Below are 13248 nucleotides of genomic sequence, written 5' to 3'. Positions count from 1 at the left end.
ATCTAACAAGTGTGAAAAAATATAAAAATTGCCAGAATCAAAATGGAGTCACTTGTATCAATCCAAGTAACAAAAGTAAATAAAGCCAGCCATGTTGAAGGAAGGGTTCTTATACATAATTGTCTGATAGTAGCTATCACAAAAGATTCTCCCAGGGCCGCCCCTGTGTGTACAGAGACCACTGTAATCTTATTTTTTTAAAAGAAGTACTTCTATAAGAACATTTGCTCAACAACTGTGTATCCAACCTCAAACTGGTGTCACTCATTATTAATCACTGTGGCCAAAGATTACTGTTTCAAAATATCTGATGTAATCCTCCTAATTTTTGTCTTTAAAACTTCCCTAGCCTCAAACTCTTTGAAACTGATTATCACTCACTCTTACATGCTATTCTCATTGTTAGGCTGTGCCATTCCTTTCCCGTGGCTCTGCTATTCCCAAATAAATATCCTATCTTTGTAATTTTTTATAGAATTTCTCATTTATGTTGACATACGTAACATGTGCTCAAGGATCTAGCTGTTATTATTATCTTTACTACTATTCTGGGAAATCTGCCTAACCAGGATTATTTTAAATATTGATGGGGGAGGGAGGAGAAAAAGACTGTTTGCCAGTGGAAGACAGTTTAGAGGAACTACATAAGAGTTGTTAAAAGTAGAGAAACCTACATAACCCCACCCACACTAGATTTAAAAACAAAACGAACAAACAAACAAAAAAGAGGTTGAAGAGTGACAGTATTTGCTTAGTGAGGCCCTAGAAGGAAGAATAAGTCCACAGCAGAGGAGACAAATTTGGCTTTGTATCAGGAAGCATTGGGGGCAGATTAGAACGGTAGGAAAAGAGCATGGGCCCTCCCGGGGTGGGAGTGTGGGATCAGGACTTCATTGTAGATTATGCAAGACCAGAAGAGACCTTGGTGGAGGCATCCTAAACAGCATCTCAAGCATCCTGAGTTTCCAGTAAACATCCCGAAGCAAAACAAAACGGAGGGTCCAAGTGGGTAAAAGAAACACTTTGCCCAGCTAGATGCTAGCTTTCCCCTCACCGTTCTCCAACATGCACTTTGCCTGGAGAGAAACCTCCTTTGCCTGAAGTCTGAGCTCTGCCCTCACTGGGCAGCTCGGGGAAACTCGGTTGCTATGCAACGGAAGCGGTTGACTAGAGAGGCTGGAGGGGTTGGGGGAGGGGCCAAATCTGTTACAGAACAGGGCGTGGCCTCGGTTGCTATGCAGCAAGGACGCTTAGGCAGGGCTTTAGCCCAATTTCTAGACCAGTGCGCCAGGCATTTGAATGGCACCCAAGAAAGAGAAAAACTTGGTTGCGAACAGCAGTTCTAAGATATGGGAACCTTCGCTAATAGCTGCACACTTCAATCAGGTGAGCCAGCAGCCTCCTAAATCCTCTGCCCGGGCAAGGCCACAACCCCAGTCAGAGCTCCCCGCAAACAGACGCTACTCACTGTCAGCCTCTCAGGGAAAACTCAGCCTACTTTGTACCGCTTTCCCACGTTGTTTTGGTTCACAAAATGATCTATGGTCCCCTGAGCAAGAGTGCTTGATAAATGAATGTTCGTTAAAAGTAGGAAGTGAGTATCTACCAGCGAATCAGGGCATCTTAAAGGAAGGGTCACCAGTACCCGATGGGTTAGAGGAGGTTCCGTAAAGTCCAGAGGGCACTCCAGTTGTATTCAAGTTGTTCTTATGAACTTTGTGCTTCCCCTTAACGACCTTGTCTTCTGTGGCCTGGCCCCAGTAAAACTTCAATAGACGCTGGATAAAAAATAGGAAAGGGTAAGACAAAAGCCTATAAAATGAGTCTTCTACAGATAGGAAAGGATATCTTTCTTATAAAATGTCCTGATAGTTCTTTATCAACCTTTGAATATATTTTGAAGTTGTAGGGGACCAGAGCAAAGAAGGGCTGGCTGTCTTCAACAGAGTTGCCACAAATGCTCTGCACAGTGCGCTTAAAAGAGACTTCAAAGACAGGAATCTTGGAACTTAGTTTCTGGCCACACTTAGCAAGTGCAGGACACAATAGGTCCTATTAGCTGCAGCTGCTTCCATACTAAGCCGTTTCTATGTTAGGTAGGCCTTTAGGAAGAGGAAATTACAGCATGCCATTGCAAACTACTTTTAAAAATGGGAAATATTTTTCATTTTATATATGTGCGTATGGTAGACTAGCATATCTGTACTTAAAGAAAAAATGGAAGTCTTGTATCACACTCATGAGAAAATTACCTTTTTATTCTTATTTTCCACTATAATTCTCTTTTCTCTGTGGATATAATTTTCTCTGATACAGAAATAGATCCTAACAAATTTCATGAGCATAATTACGACACTACTGATATTAATGTGACATGGAATATTGGATCATTTCTATAACTTTAGAATGAAGGATGTCAACCCAGTAATCCTCGGTTACATTCTCAAATTCTCAAAGATGTTTTCAAAGCACATTGTAAAAGCACTCTCTCTTTTGCTTTTATAAGTCAGAGCCAGCCAACCTAATTTTTTCTCCATTTTCTTTGAGATTATGTAGGCCAAGTTGGGCTTGGAGTGAACATTTGTGCTTAAATTATAAACTGCTGAACAACGGAGTTTGATGGAGGTGCTGACACTGCATTAGCTTTAGTGTTGCAAATATGAAGCTATAATTTTCCAAGTCTAGTGGAAAACCTAAAGGCACTATTTTTTCTTATGGCTTGAAAACCTGAAATAATATTCAGCTGTCTTGATCCTACTCAGACAATATAATTTCAATAAATCTTATGTACTCACAGAAAGAATTTGAACTTAAGTAATATGTAGTTTTAACTACAGAGAGTGAACTCAGTTTTCTTTGGTTTGTTGCAAATACATGTTTTTGTCCTGCAAGAAGACAACTGCCTTCCATCTCCACCCATATTTTTTCCTCAGCCTGGTTTTGTATCTATTCAAAGAGAAAATTCCCGGATTAACCCAAGTACAATGGCCAGAGGCATGCCCTAGCCAGTAGTTTAACCAACTCTGAATTCAGCCTAAATAAATCTGTGGATGTGTGAATTCTTTATTCATAAAATTTAACCAAGTACTAGATATTATGTGTTCAAAAAGTGTTATTGTTTAGTTCCTAGAGAGATTATTTTCATATAGTTGTTACTCCTACACTGATATATGTTCTTGAGTATATGGTTGGTGTTGTATATGTGTATATTGGAGGTAGGAGAGAAACAAGTAATTCCTCCAGTCTTCCATAGTCTGTTTTTAGGACTAACTCACCAAAGAATACAAATTGATTGTAGATTTAAATTCATATTCAAACTCAGGTATACTAGACTTTAAAGAAAATAAATGTGCTATTTGGATGGTCTTTTGATCTGGAATATTTAATTTTAGTCCAATTTATTTTGTTTTTGAACATAAAATAACTACAATAATACAAAACAATCTTATTAATAAAAGTAAATGATTAGATGGCAGTTAGAGGTTAGGAAAATTAATACCAACTGTGGAAACCAGGAAATGATTTGCAAAATTTTATGTTTAAGTTGAGCCCTAAAAATGAGCAGAACTTGAATAAGTAAAATGAAAGAGTAAATTTTTTTAGGTGAGGACACCAATGTTTGCCTCAAATAAATCAGGGACATTTAGATTGAATAAAAGTAATAGGTTAGATTACTCAGAGCATAAAATGCTCCTCAATTCTGTCATTCAATGATCATTTACTGTATTTGATTTTTCCATATATCAAAACACTTAGTTTGTTAAAATAACTGAGACATTATACCTCAAGTTAGATAAAATAATTATTTAGATATACTGGCAGTAAGACCAAAAATACACATTAGTGTAGGTATGTATGTGATATAGACATTGTATTTATGCTTTCTAGCAGCATTAGGAAGTCAAAAGTGCTTTGATACGGTAGCCCTCTCTTTAATTGTGGTTTTGCTCTCTGTGATTATACTTACTGTCAGTCAGTGATCCAGAGTCTGAAAATGTTAAGAAATTAAAACTCACAGATTTTAAATGGCACTGACATTATGAGCACTGTGACAAAATCACGCACCATCATACACCATGGCACCTGAGAAATCAGTTCTCTGTTTGGCCAGCGTGTCTGTGCTGTGTGTGCCGCTTCTCCATTAGCCACTTGGCCATTTTAGTCATCAAATAGACTGATTTGACATCACAGCTCTGGTGCAGGACACAGGACTTTCAGTTTCTCCACATTTTGCTATTATTTTACTTAACAGGCCTGAAGTGTGTGAATGGTGATGTTGGCAATTCAGATATGTCAAAGAGACCCTGAAAGTTACTACCTTTAGTGAAAAAGTGAAAATTTTTAATAAAGAAAGAAAAAGTTCATACACTGAGGTTGTAAGAATCTGCTCTAAGAATGCATATTTTATGTTATTGTGAAAAATGAAAAAGAAGTTTGTATTAGCTATATTATCTCACTTCAAATTGTAAGAGTTATGACCACAGTGCATGACAAGTTCTTAGTTAAAAAGAAAAAGAAAATTATGAGCTGACTCCCATCCACAGTTTCAAGCATCTGCTGGGATTCTGGCATGAAACTTTGCATGCAGCTGCAAGGTAGACTCTACTGGCCATCCAGAGAAGCACAGGTGCTAACCTAATCACTCAGTACTCACTGATCAGTAACAACATCCTATTTCTCCTCCTCTCCAGTAGCCCTACTCTCTTCTGCAATGCTATGATGAAACATCTGAGACCGGGTGATTTATAAACATTGAAATGTGTCTGTTATAGGTCAGAACGCTAGTAAGTGTAAGAACCTGATACTTTTCTATCAAGGATCTTCTGACTGTGCCATTATAGGGTGGGATGTATCATAGAGCAAGGAAACAAAAAATAAAGAAAAATCTAGCTGAACTCCTAACAGGAACCTATTCCCATAATAATTAACCTATTTCCCAACTTATTCACAAGGGTATTGAGCTCAGGACATGACAGTTCTTAATGGTAATTAAATTTCAATGTGAATTTTGGAGAGAAGCATTCAAAACAACCAGGCCTGGAAGCCAGGTACTACATTCTGTATGTAAATTTGACTAGTAAAGGGACATTACATATTTGCTATTTTTGTAACCAGCTTGTGTTTCTTAATGTGATGTCCTCAAAATTAATTCATTCTTTAGTATGTGTTGAAATTTACTTAGTTGTCAAACCTAAATAATATTCCCTTACATATACCTACCACATTTTATTTGATTATTTGAATATTCCTGATAGACACTGGCTGTTTCCTTCATGGCTATATAAATACTGTTTTTACTGACACGATTGTACAAAAATCTGTTGTAGCTCCTTCTTGCAGTTCTTTGTGATATATACAGAGAAGTCAATTGTTGGATTATATGTTAATTCCACATTTAAGTATTCGAGGAAGGGCAATGATTACATTTTAATTTACCACCAGAAATTCTCGAAGGTTCAAATTTTTCTACATTGTTATCACAAATTTTGATGTTCTGCTGTTTTCTTTTTTAATGTATTTTTTGATAATCATCCTAATATCTGTAAGATGATGTTTCCTGTTTTGATTTTATTTTCCTAATGATTAGTGATACTGAACATATTTGCAAGTTCTTCTTAGTAGCTTTTTATTTAACTTCTTTTGTTTTTACTTATTTTATTTTAAAGAAGGGAAACAATGAAAAAAACACAGATAAGAAAACCAAGAAGCAAAAGAGAAAAACAAATAACAAAAACAAAAAAAAATATAATAACAATATAGACTTTCAAAACAAGATGACAGGAATTTAACAGTGGTTGTTATTTTGCATAGTTGTCTTCAAAAGAGTTTCTTAGGTTACCAGTTATACACATGCAAAGCTGGTATAATTGTATGACTATCAACTATTCTGTTCCAAGAACTAATAGAATTAGTAGCATAATTATCTTAGCTATCTTATGTGTGTGTATATAAATTTATATCTTTTTATTTTCCCTTCTTTCTTTTCTTCCTTTCCCTATCCAAGTTACTTTTCCCCTTTGAGCAGTTTCTTACCCTTTCACAATATTTATTGAAGGTTTTGGATCTTATTCACTCTTCCAGTTTCTTACACTAGGGAGACAATATGATATTCTCACATGTGGGTCTGATTTATTTCACTTATGAATATGGTCTCAAGTCACATCCATTTACCTAATAAAAGCCTCAATGTGATCCTTCTTTATAGCTGAATAGTACTCCACTGTATAAAAATGCTGCATCTTTTTTATCCATTCTTCAGTTGATGGGCATTTGGGTTGTGTCTAAGATTTGGCTATTACAAATTGTGCTGCTATAAATGTGTCACATACATTGTTTTTATTTATTTTTAAATTGATTCATTTTATTATTTTGTAAATATGTGTGTTCCCTAAATGTTAAGCATTATCAGATATATGATGAACAAATGCTTTCTCCCATTTTGTATGTTAGATTTTACTTCATTGACAATCTTTTTTAATATACGTTTTTAAGTTTTAAAAAGTCTACTTTGCTGGGGATTTAGCTCAACGGCATAAGCGCCTGCCTTGCAAGTACACAGTCCTGAGTTCGATCCCTGGTACCAAACAAACAAACAAACAAATAAAAAGTCTGTTTTATCTATTTATCACCTTTATTGCCTGTGTACTTGGTATTATATCCAAGAAGTCATTACCAAATTGAATATTCTATGTCTTTTTTAAGAGTACTCTTTTTCTATTATGCCTAACTCTCTGATCCATTTTGAGTAATTTTTCATATTTGTTGGGAGATTTAGGTCTCACTTCAATCTTTTCCAATTTTCCCAGTACCATTTTTGAAGAGTACTCTTTCCGCTGAACTATCTTAGAATCCTTGTCAAAAATCATATAATCATACATATAAGAAAGTGTTTCTATAGAGTTTCTATTCTGTGTAAGATGCTAGTTTTAGGCCTTTTAAGCATGGCAGTAATTACATTGAAACTGTTTTATTTTATTCATAGCTTGTGGAGCATTATATAAAAAAGGATGTTGAATTTTTTCCAATTTTTTTATAAATTGAACTGATCTTATGGGATTATTCCTTTATTATATTAATGCAGTATACTGTATTGATTTCTAAACATTTCAGTTCCTTCTTGCCCTATTTAAGCTTTATTTAGATATAATTAACAAGTTAATTTACATACCCATAAATCAGTTTTCATATATGGAACCAATCTTGCATTTCAGAAATAAATCCCACTTGGTCGTTATCTATTTAGCTTCTGATACACTGTTGAATATGCTAGTATTTTGTTGTATCAAAATTCATGGATATGTAGCTTTCTTGTAGTGTGTTGGCTGCTTTTGAAATCAGTCTCAGCATGGATTTGGAAGTGATCTCTCTTCAATTTTTTGGAAGATTTTGAGGAGAATTACTTTAAAAATATTTGTTAGATTTCACTAATATAGTTATCTGCTCCTTGGCTTTTCTTTGTTAGACTTTTGCTAGTTGATTTAATCTCCTTAATAGACTAGCTGTAGACTCATTTTTATTTTCTGTTTCTTCATAATTTTAGGATGATATACTATGTATCTCAAGAAATTTGTCTATTTCATCTAGGTCAATTTGTAGCATGCAACTATTTTCAATATACTTACAACCTTGTATATTTCTGTAAAATCAACAGTAAAATTTCTTCTTTGCAGTTAATTTTCCCACTTGATTTTTCTCTTTTTTTTCTGAGTCAATCTAGCTAAGATTGTTAATTTTCTTAGTTTTTTGAAGAACCAACTCTATTATATTAATATTCTATATTGTTTCTGTACACTCTTTTATTTATCTCTGTTCTAATCTGTTATTCTTTTCATTTTGATAGCTTTGAGCATAGCTCATTTTTTGAACTCAGTTTAAGTGTAGCTTTTATTCAACATAGAAAGTTAATTTAATGATTTGAAACTTTTTTCCATGTGAGCGTTTACTGCTATGTATTTTCCTCCTAGCACAGATTTTCTGCATTCAATGATTTTCTATGTTGTATTTTTGTTTTCATTGGTTTTAAGATATTTTTCAGTTCCTCTTGTGATTTCTTCACTTACATCATTGAGATTATGTTTTTCTCCACATAATTGTGAATTAGTCAGATTTTTATCAGCTATTGATTTCCAGTTTAATTATGTTGTGATCACAAAACAAAATTTGTAGGATTTAGTCTTTTAACATTTATTGGCTTATTTTCAGCCTAACATGTAGTCTATCCTCGAGAATGTTCCCTGCACATTTTGGGGGAAAAAAAGCATGCATTCTGCTGTTGGATAGGAAGTTCTCCATAAGCTAGTTTGAGCCAGTGAGTACATATGGTTGTTTATAATGCTTTGTTTTCTTATTAATCTTCTAGTTGTTCTAGTGATCATTGTCAGTGATGAACTAAATTATTATAAAACTGCCTATTTCTCCCTTCAATTCTGACAATATTTCTTAGTATCATGATGTATCAGTTTATGAAGTTTATTTGTCTTACAATGTTGGGGAAGATGATTATGTTTCGTTTCTGTGGAAAACTTGACTATAGTCATGTTTGTCACCCAATGTGGAGTTTGCAAACAGAAGCAAAATTTGCTAAACTCTTATTTATGAACTGAATTGTTTGCAAACAGCAACATTCCTGGGACAAAGTATTGCTCTGTTTTTAGGAATTCTGATGTTTGGTGCATTTATATTCATAATTTTTGTATCTTCTGACCTTTTTATTATATATATATTTTCCTTTACCTCTTGTAATAGCTTTCTGCTTAAAATGTATTTTGTGTTGTGTTAGTTAGCCAACCCTCTCCTCTTTTGATTAATTTTTGCGTGGAATATTTTTTCCATTTGTTCACTTTCAACCTATGTATGTCTTACATCTGAAGTGAATCCCTGCAAATCACATATGCTTGGAACTTGATTTTTAAAAAATCCATTCTGCCAATCTTTGATCTGTGAATTTAATCCATTTACATTTAAACTAACTATTGATAAGGAAAATCTTACTTTGGCTATTTCATTATTTATTTTCTGAGTGTCTAATATTTTGTTTGTCCCTTGCAATCACCATTATAGATTTTATTTAGTCAGTTTCCAAAGTGGCAGGTTTTGATTTCCTTTTATGTATTTTCAATAGATATTTTCCTTATACTTAACACAAGAATCATATGGAACACTGTTAGATATAATTACTATGTTAAATTGTTATCCACTTAACTTCTGTTGCACAAAGAAATTCTATTCCTTTACAGCTTCACTCTCCCACAAACTCTGTTCTTAGTGTCCAAAATTATATATTTATATGTTGTGTACCCATTAAGCTAGATTAATAGATGCTTATGCATTTTTTAAATCTTATAAAAAATGTAATTGCCATTAAACCTTATAATAATACTTTTTAAAGTATATTTATTCATGTATTTGTGTTCACTCAGATAGCTATATTTTTGTATACCTTTGAGTTACTATTTAGCATTCATTCATCTCAACTTGAAACTCTTGCATTTATCATTTCAACAAAGGAATATCTAGTAGCAGTGAACTCATTTAGCTTTTGTTTTACTGGGAATGTCTTCATTTATTCTTTATTACCAAAGCACAGTTTTTCTGGATATGAAATTCTCAGTTGACAGTTTTCTTATTCAGCAAATAAAGCACAACATCCCACTGCTTTTTAGTTTACAAGGTTTCAGTTGCATGTGCTTGGATGAAAGCACAGATAAAAATAATCATGCCAAGCACGCAATAATTTTGTTCTATGCTGTTGGTGACATAATGAGAGAGGAGATGGTGGAATTGGTGCCTTTTTTTTTTTTAAAGAACACAAAGGATAGATATCTGCAATGCTGCGATAGGGTCTTTTGGCCAAAAGACATAAGATCAGAAAAAGTAGTTTCACTTACTAGTGATGGGTCATCTTGCATGGTGGGTGGAACATCTGGTTTTATACAGTCCTTTATTAAACAAGCAAAACATCCAGTCTTTATATTATACATTAAGAAGTCTTTATGTCAAGAAAAACAGAAAAGGGGCTGGGGATTTAGCTCAGCGGCATAAGCACCTGCCTTGCAAGCAGGCGGTCGTGAGTTTGATCCCTGGTACCAATTTAAAAAAAAAAAAAAAACAGAAAAAAATTAGATAATACCCTTGAAGATGTCACAAAAATAGTGAATTACATCATGGATCATGTTCTTAATTTTTGTAGTTTCAAGAACTTGTTGATAAAGTTTAAGTACAATATAATGCTTTACTAATGTCTAGTAGCTGAGCAGAGGATGAGTCCTGGAGATATTTGTAGCCTGCTTAAATAACTTAGGCTGTTTTTTAATGTAAATCCACAGCTCACTGATATAAGGTCTGGTTTAACAACCTCACGTTTTACAGATTTTACACTGTATTTCAATGTATGACCAGCTATAGGGAAAATAGAAGAAAGGATGTTTTGTAATATCAATATATTTGAGAGATAACTGCAGGTTTTTGAAAGAGACCTTGATTATGGGCAGCTGAAGTCTTTCTCAAATCTTAAAATATATTTTAAAATTCTACGGTTTCAGACAATCCTACAAGCCAACAGTAAATCTAGTGGCAAGTTTCTAGCATTGTAACAGCTGCAAAGGAGAATACAATTAACAGATTTTTACAGTATCATAACTTGGAGGCAATCCAGTGTTTTCTTCTCAAGATAAAGCTAAATTTGAAGAACTTGATCTGACCTGCTTATACTGGTTAGATTTTTAAAATCTGGAAATAGAGCTATTGGAATTTTGAGGAAGATTTATCTGGTAAAATCAATTCTATGACCTTCGTGCAACATTTGAAAAGATAGAGAAGATAAAATGTGAAGGGATAACAAAAATACAGTTGGCAGTTCTGGACATGAAACTTTTAAGGTGTAGAATTCTCTTTCAAATAATTTTAAGTCAATAAAAGTACATAGAATTGCATGTCTCACTTTGTTTGTTGGCCTTATGTTTGTGAGGAGCTGTTTTCCACTTGGAATTATACAAATCTGATACAAGACACAGATTAGAAGATAATATGAGTGCTGCATGTGTTGCTCTCAAACTTACAAAGTATGAGCCAAGATTTGACAAATTATCAGCATGCATCCAACAGCAAAGATTACATTCATTTTGCAAAAGCATGTCAAATGTAAACTTTTAACTTTCAATAAAAAATTGTATCATTGAAAGCTGTTATTGTGTTTGCTTTTATGACAAAAGATATATGCATTTTTTAAGCTAAAACCTCAGTATTAAGGTTTAATTGCAATTTTGGCACTTTGTGGTAAATAAGTGGGTTTTGGGTTGTAATTTGGACAATCAGTCTCTAAAATGTTCACTATCACTCTTCTTCTAAGATTTGTAGATCTATGATTTTCCCCAAATTTGGGGAAATTTCACCCATTGCTAATTAAAATGATCTGTTAATCCTTTTCACTATCTCTTACCTTTCTAGGCCTCATATGTATCAAATGACCTGCTTGATACTTTTTCTTAAGTCCTTTGGTTTTTCTCACTTTAGTTTTTCTTGTTCAAGTCTATAAACTTGTTTGTTGAAGTATGCTATTCAATCCATCAAGTGAAATTTTTGATTCAATTTCTATATTTTTCAGTTCCAAATTTACTTCCTGTTGTAATTCATATCTCTTTGTTGATGTTCTTGTTTTGATTATATAATGCCTCCCTAGTTTTTCTTCATTCTTTTCTGTATTCTCCTTTTAAAATACCTATCTATCTGCTAAACCTAGTGGACATGTTTCTTCAGGGACAGTTTCTGGGGACTCATGTTGCTAATTTTAATGGGTTATTTTGTTGTTGTTGTTCTCAGTACATCTTCTAATTTTTTTGTTGAAAACAGCATTAAAAATCAGCTATCTGCCTCAGTTTTCACAGACTGGTATGATATATTTATGCTAATTAGCAGGGCATCTGCTGAGGTTAGAACACTGCAAATAAATTCTGGTCCCTTGGCTCATAAGAGGAAAACAAGAACTGGTCTGATTCCTCCTGAACTATCTATGACCCCAGAAGAATATTATAGCCCAAGCCCATTTCTTTTGACCTCTGGGTTTTTGAAGGAGGCCTTGACTTTTATTTGCCATAGATTTACCTATTTCTGTTTGTCAAACTACTTATACTTTCAATGCTTTTCTCACCTAAACATTGCCATGCTATGTTAATTCCAAGCCCAAAAGCTCCCTGTGATTATCTGTAGTTACTTTCTCTTTCCGGGAACAAAATACCTGAGACCCTCAAGTTAAAGGAGAAAGGATTATTCTAGCTCATAGTTTGTAGAGGTTTCACCCCATCTGCCATGCTGCTGCAAGGCAAGGCAGCACGGCAGAGGGGCATGGCAGAGGATTAATAGTCTATGTCAGGGCAGGCAAGAAGACAGAGAGCAGCGAACCTTCTAGACTTTTATACTGTCAAGGCTACAACCCTACTGGATGGTGCCACCCACATTCAGGTGGGCCTTCTCATTATCCACTCTCAGAACTATGCTAAACCAATTAGTTGACTAATATGATACTTTATTACCTTACTGGCAATATCCTAGGTCCAGAAATCCCCACCCATGAGCACACAAGGCTCTGGGAGGCTATCTAGATGCAAGCTATAATAGCTTTCAACAAAATATCATCTTGCTATCTTCAGCTCTCTTTAATGTGGCTCCCTCTATTCATCAACTACAGGTAAGACAGTACTCTCCCTGTAGCATAGACACAGTAAAAAAGGTAATAAACAGTTAGAGAAAGACCAACTTTGAGTTCCAGACAAATATAGCAATGAAATCTGAATTCTCAGGCATGTATTAGATGACTTAGTGCAACTTCTTACCCTAACCAATGTTCTTCGTTTGTCAGATGGAAATAATAGTATCTGCCTGAAAGAGCTGCTGAGAATACAAAATATTTTCTACATTTTCTAAATGTATCTATAGCATATGCTATCTAATTCATCTTCAGTAAATGAGTTTTCTCTCTCCTTGCTTCCATTAATAATATTCTCCTTGCTGATGATGAACTTCCACCTTTCTGCTCCTTGTTTTATCTATTCTATGAGGCCTTTAGAAATCATGTCATACAGCAAGCCTTCCTGACATCCTAAATCACATTTTATCTTCACCTTGGTTTTATACATTTCTTAGTTACTTTATCATTGCTGAGACAATATCTGACACACACAAATTAAAGAAGTCAAGATTTATTTTAGCCCACAGTTTCTAGAAGTTCAGATCCATCTTTGGCTGGGTCTAAGG

General features: G+C 34.3%; 1 protein-coding gene across 1 annotated transcript in view; it reads left to right on the top strand.

The window, feature by feature from the left end:
• The first annotated feature begins 1225 nt into the window (after positions 1-1225).
• Positions 1226-13248, top strand: part of Spag17 (sperm associated antigen 17) — a 239361-nt gene continuing 227338 nt past the window's right edge. Inside the window, exon 1 of the mRNA XM_063256315.1 lies at positions 1226-1386. Within this exon, the coding sequence (XP_063112385.1) occupies positions 1300-1386 (87 nt within the window). The 5' untranslated portion in view covers positions 1226-1299. The remainder of the gene's footprint in view (positions 1387-13248) is intronic.

Source organism: Cavia porcellus, unplaced genomic scaffold (genome assembly GCF_034190915.1).
Source record: "Cavia porcellus strain 051 isolate PalLab524CR breed Dunkin Hartley unplaced genomic scaffold, mCavPor4.1 scaffold_1, whole genome shotgun sequence".
Classification (NCBI taxonomy): Eukaryota; Metazoa; Chordata; class Mammalia; order Rodentia; family Caviidae; genus Cavia; species Cavia porcellus.
The sequence above is the reverse complement of the archived record's forward strand: the minus strand, read 5'-3'. Positions and strand labels throughout refer to the sequence as shown.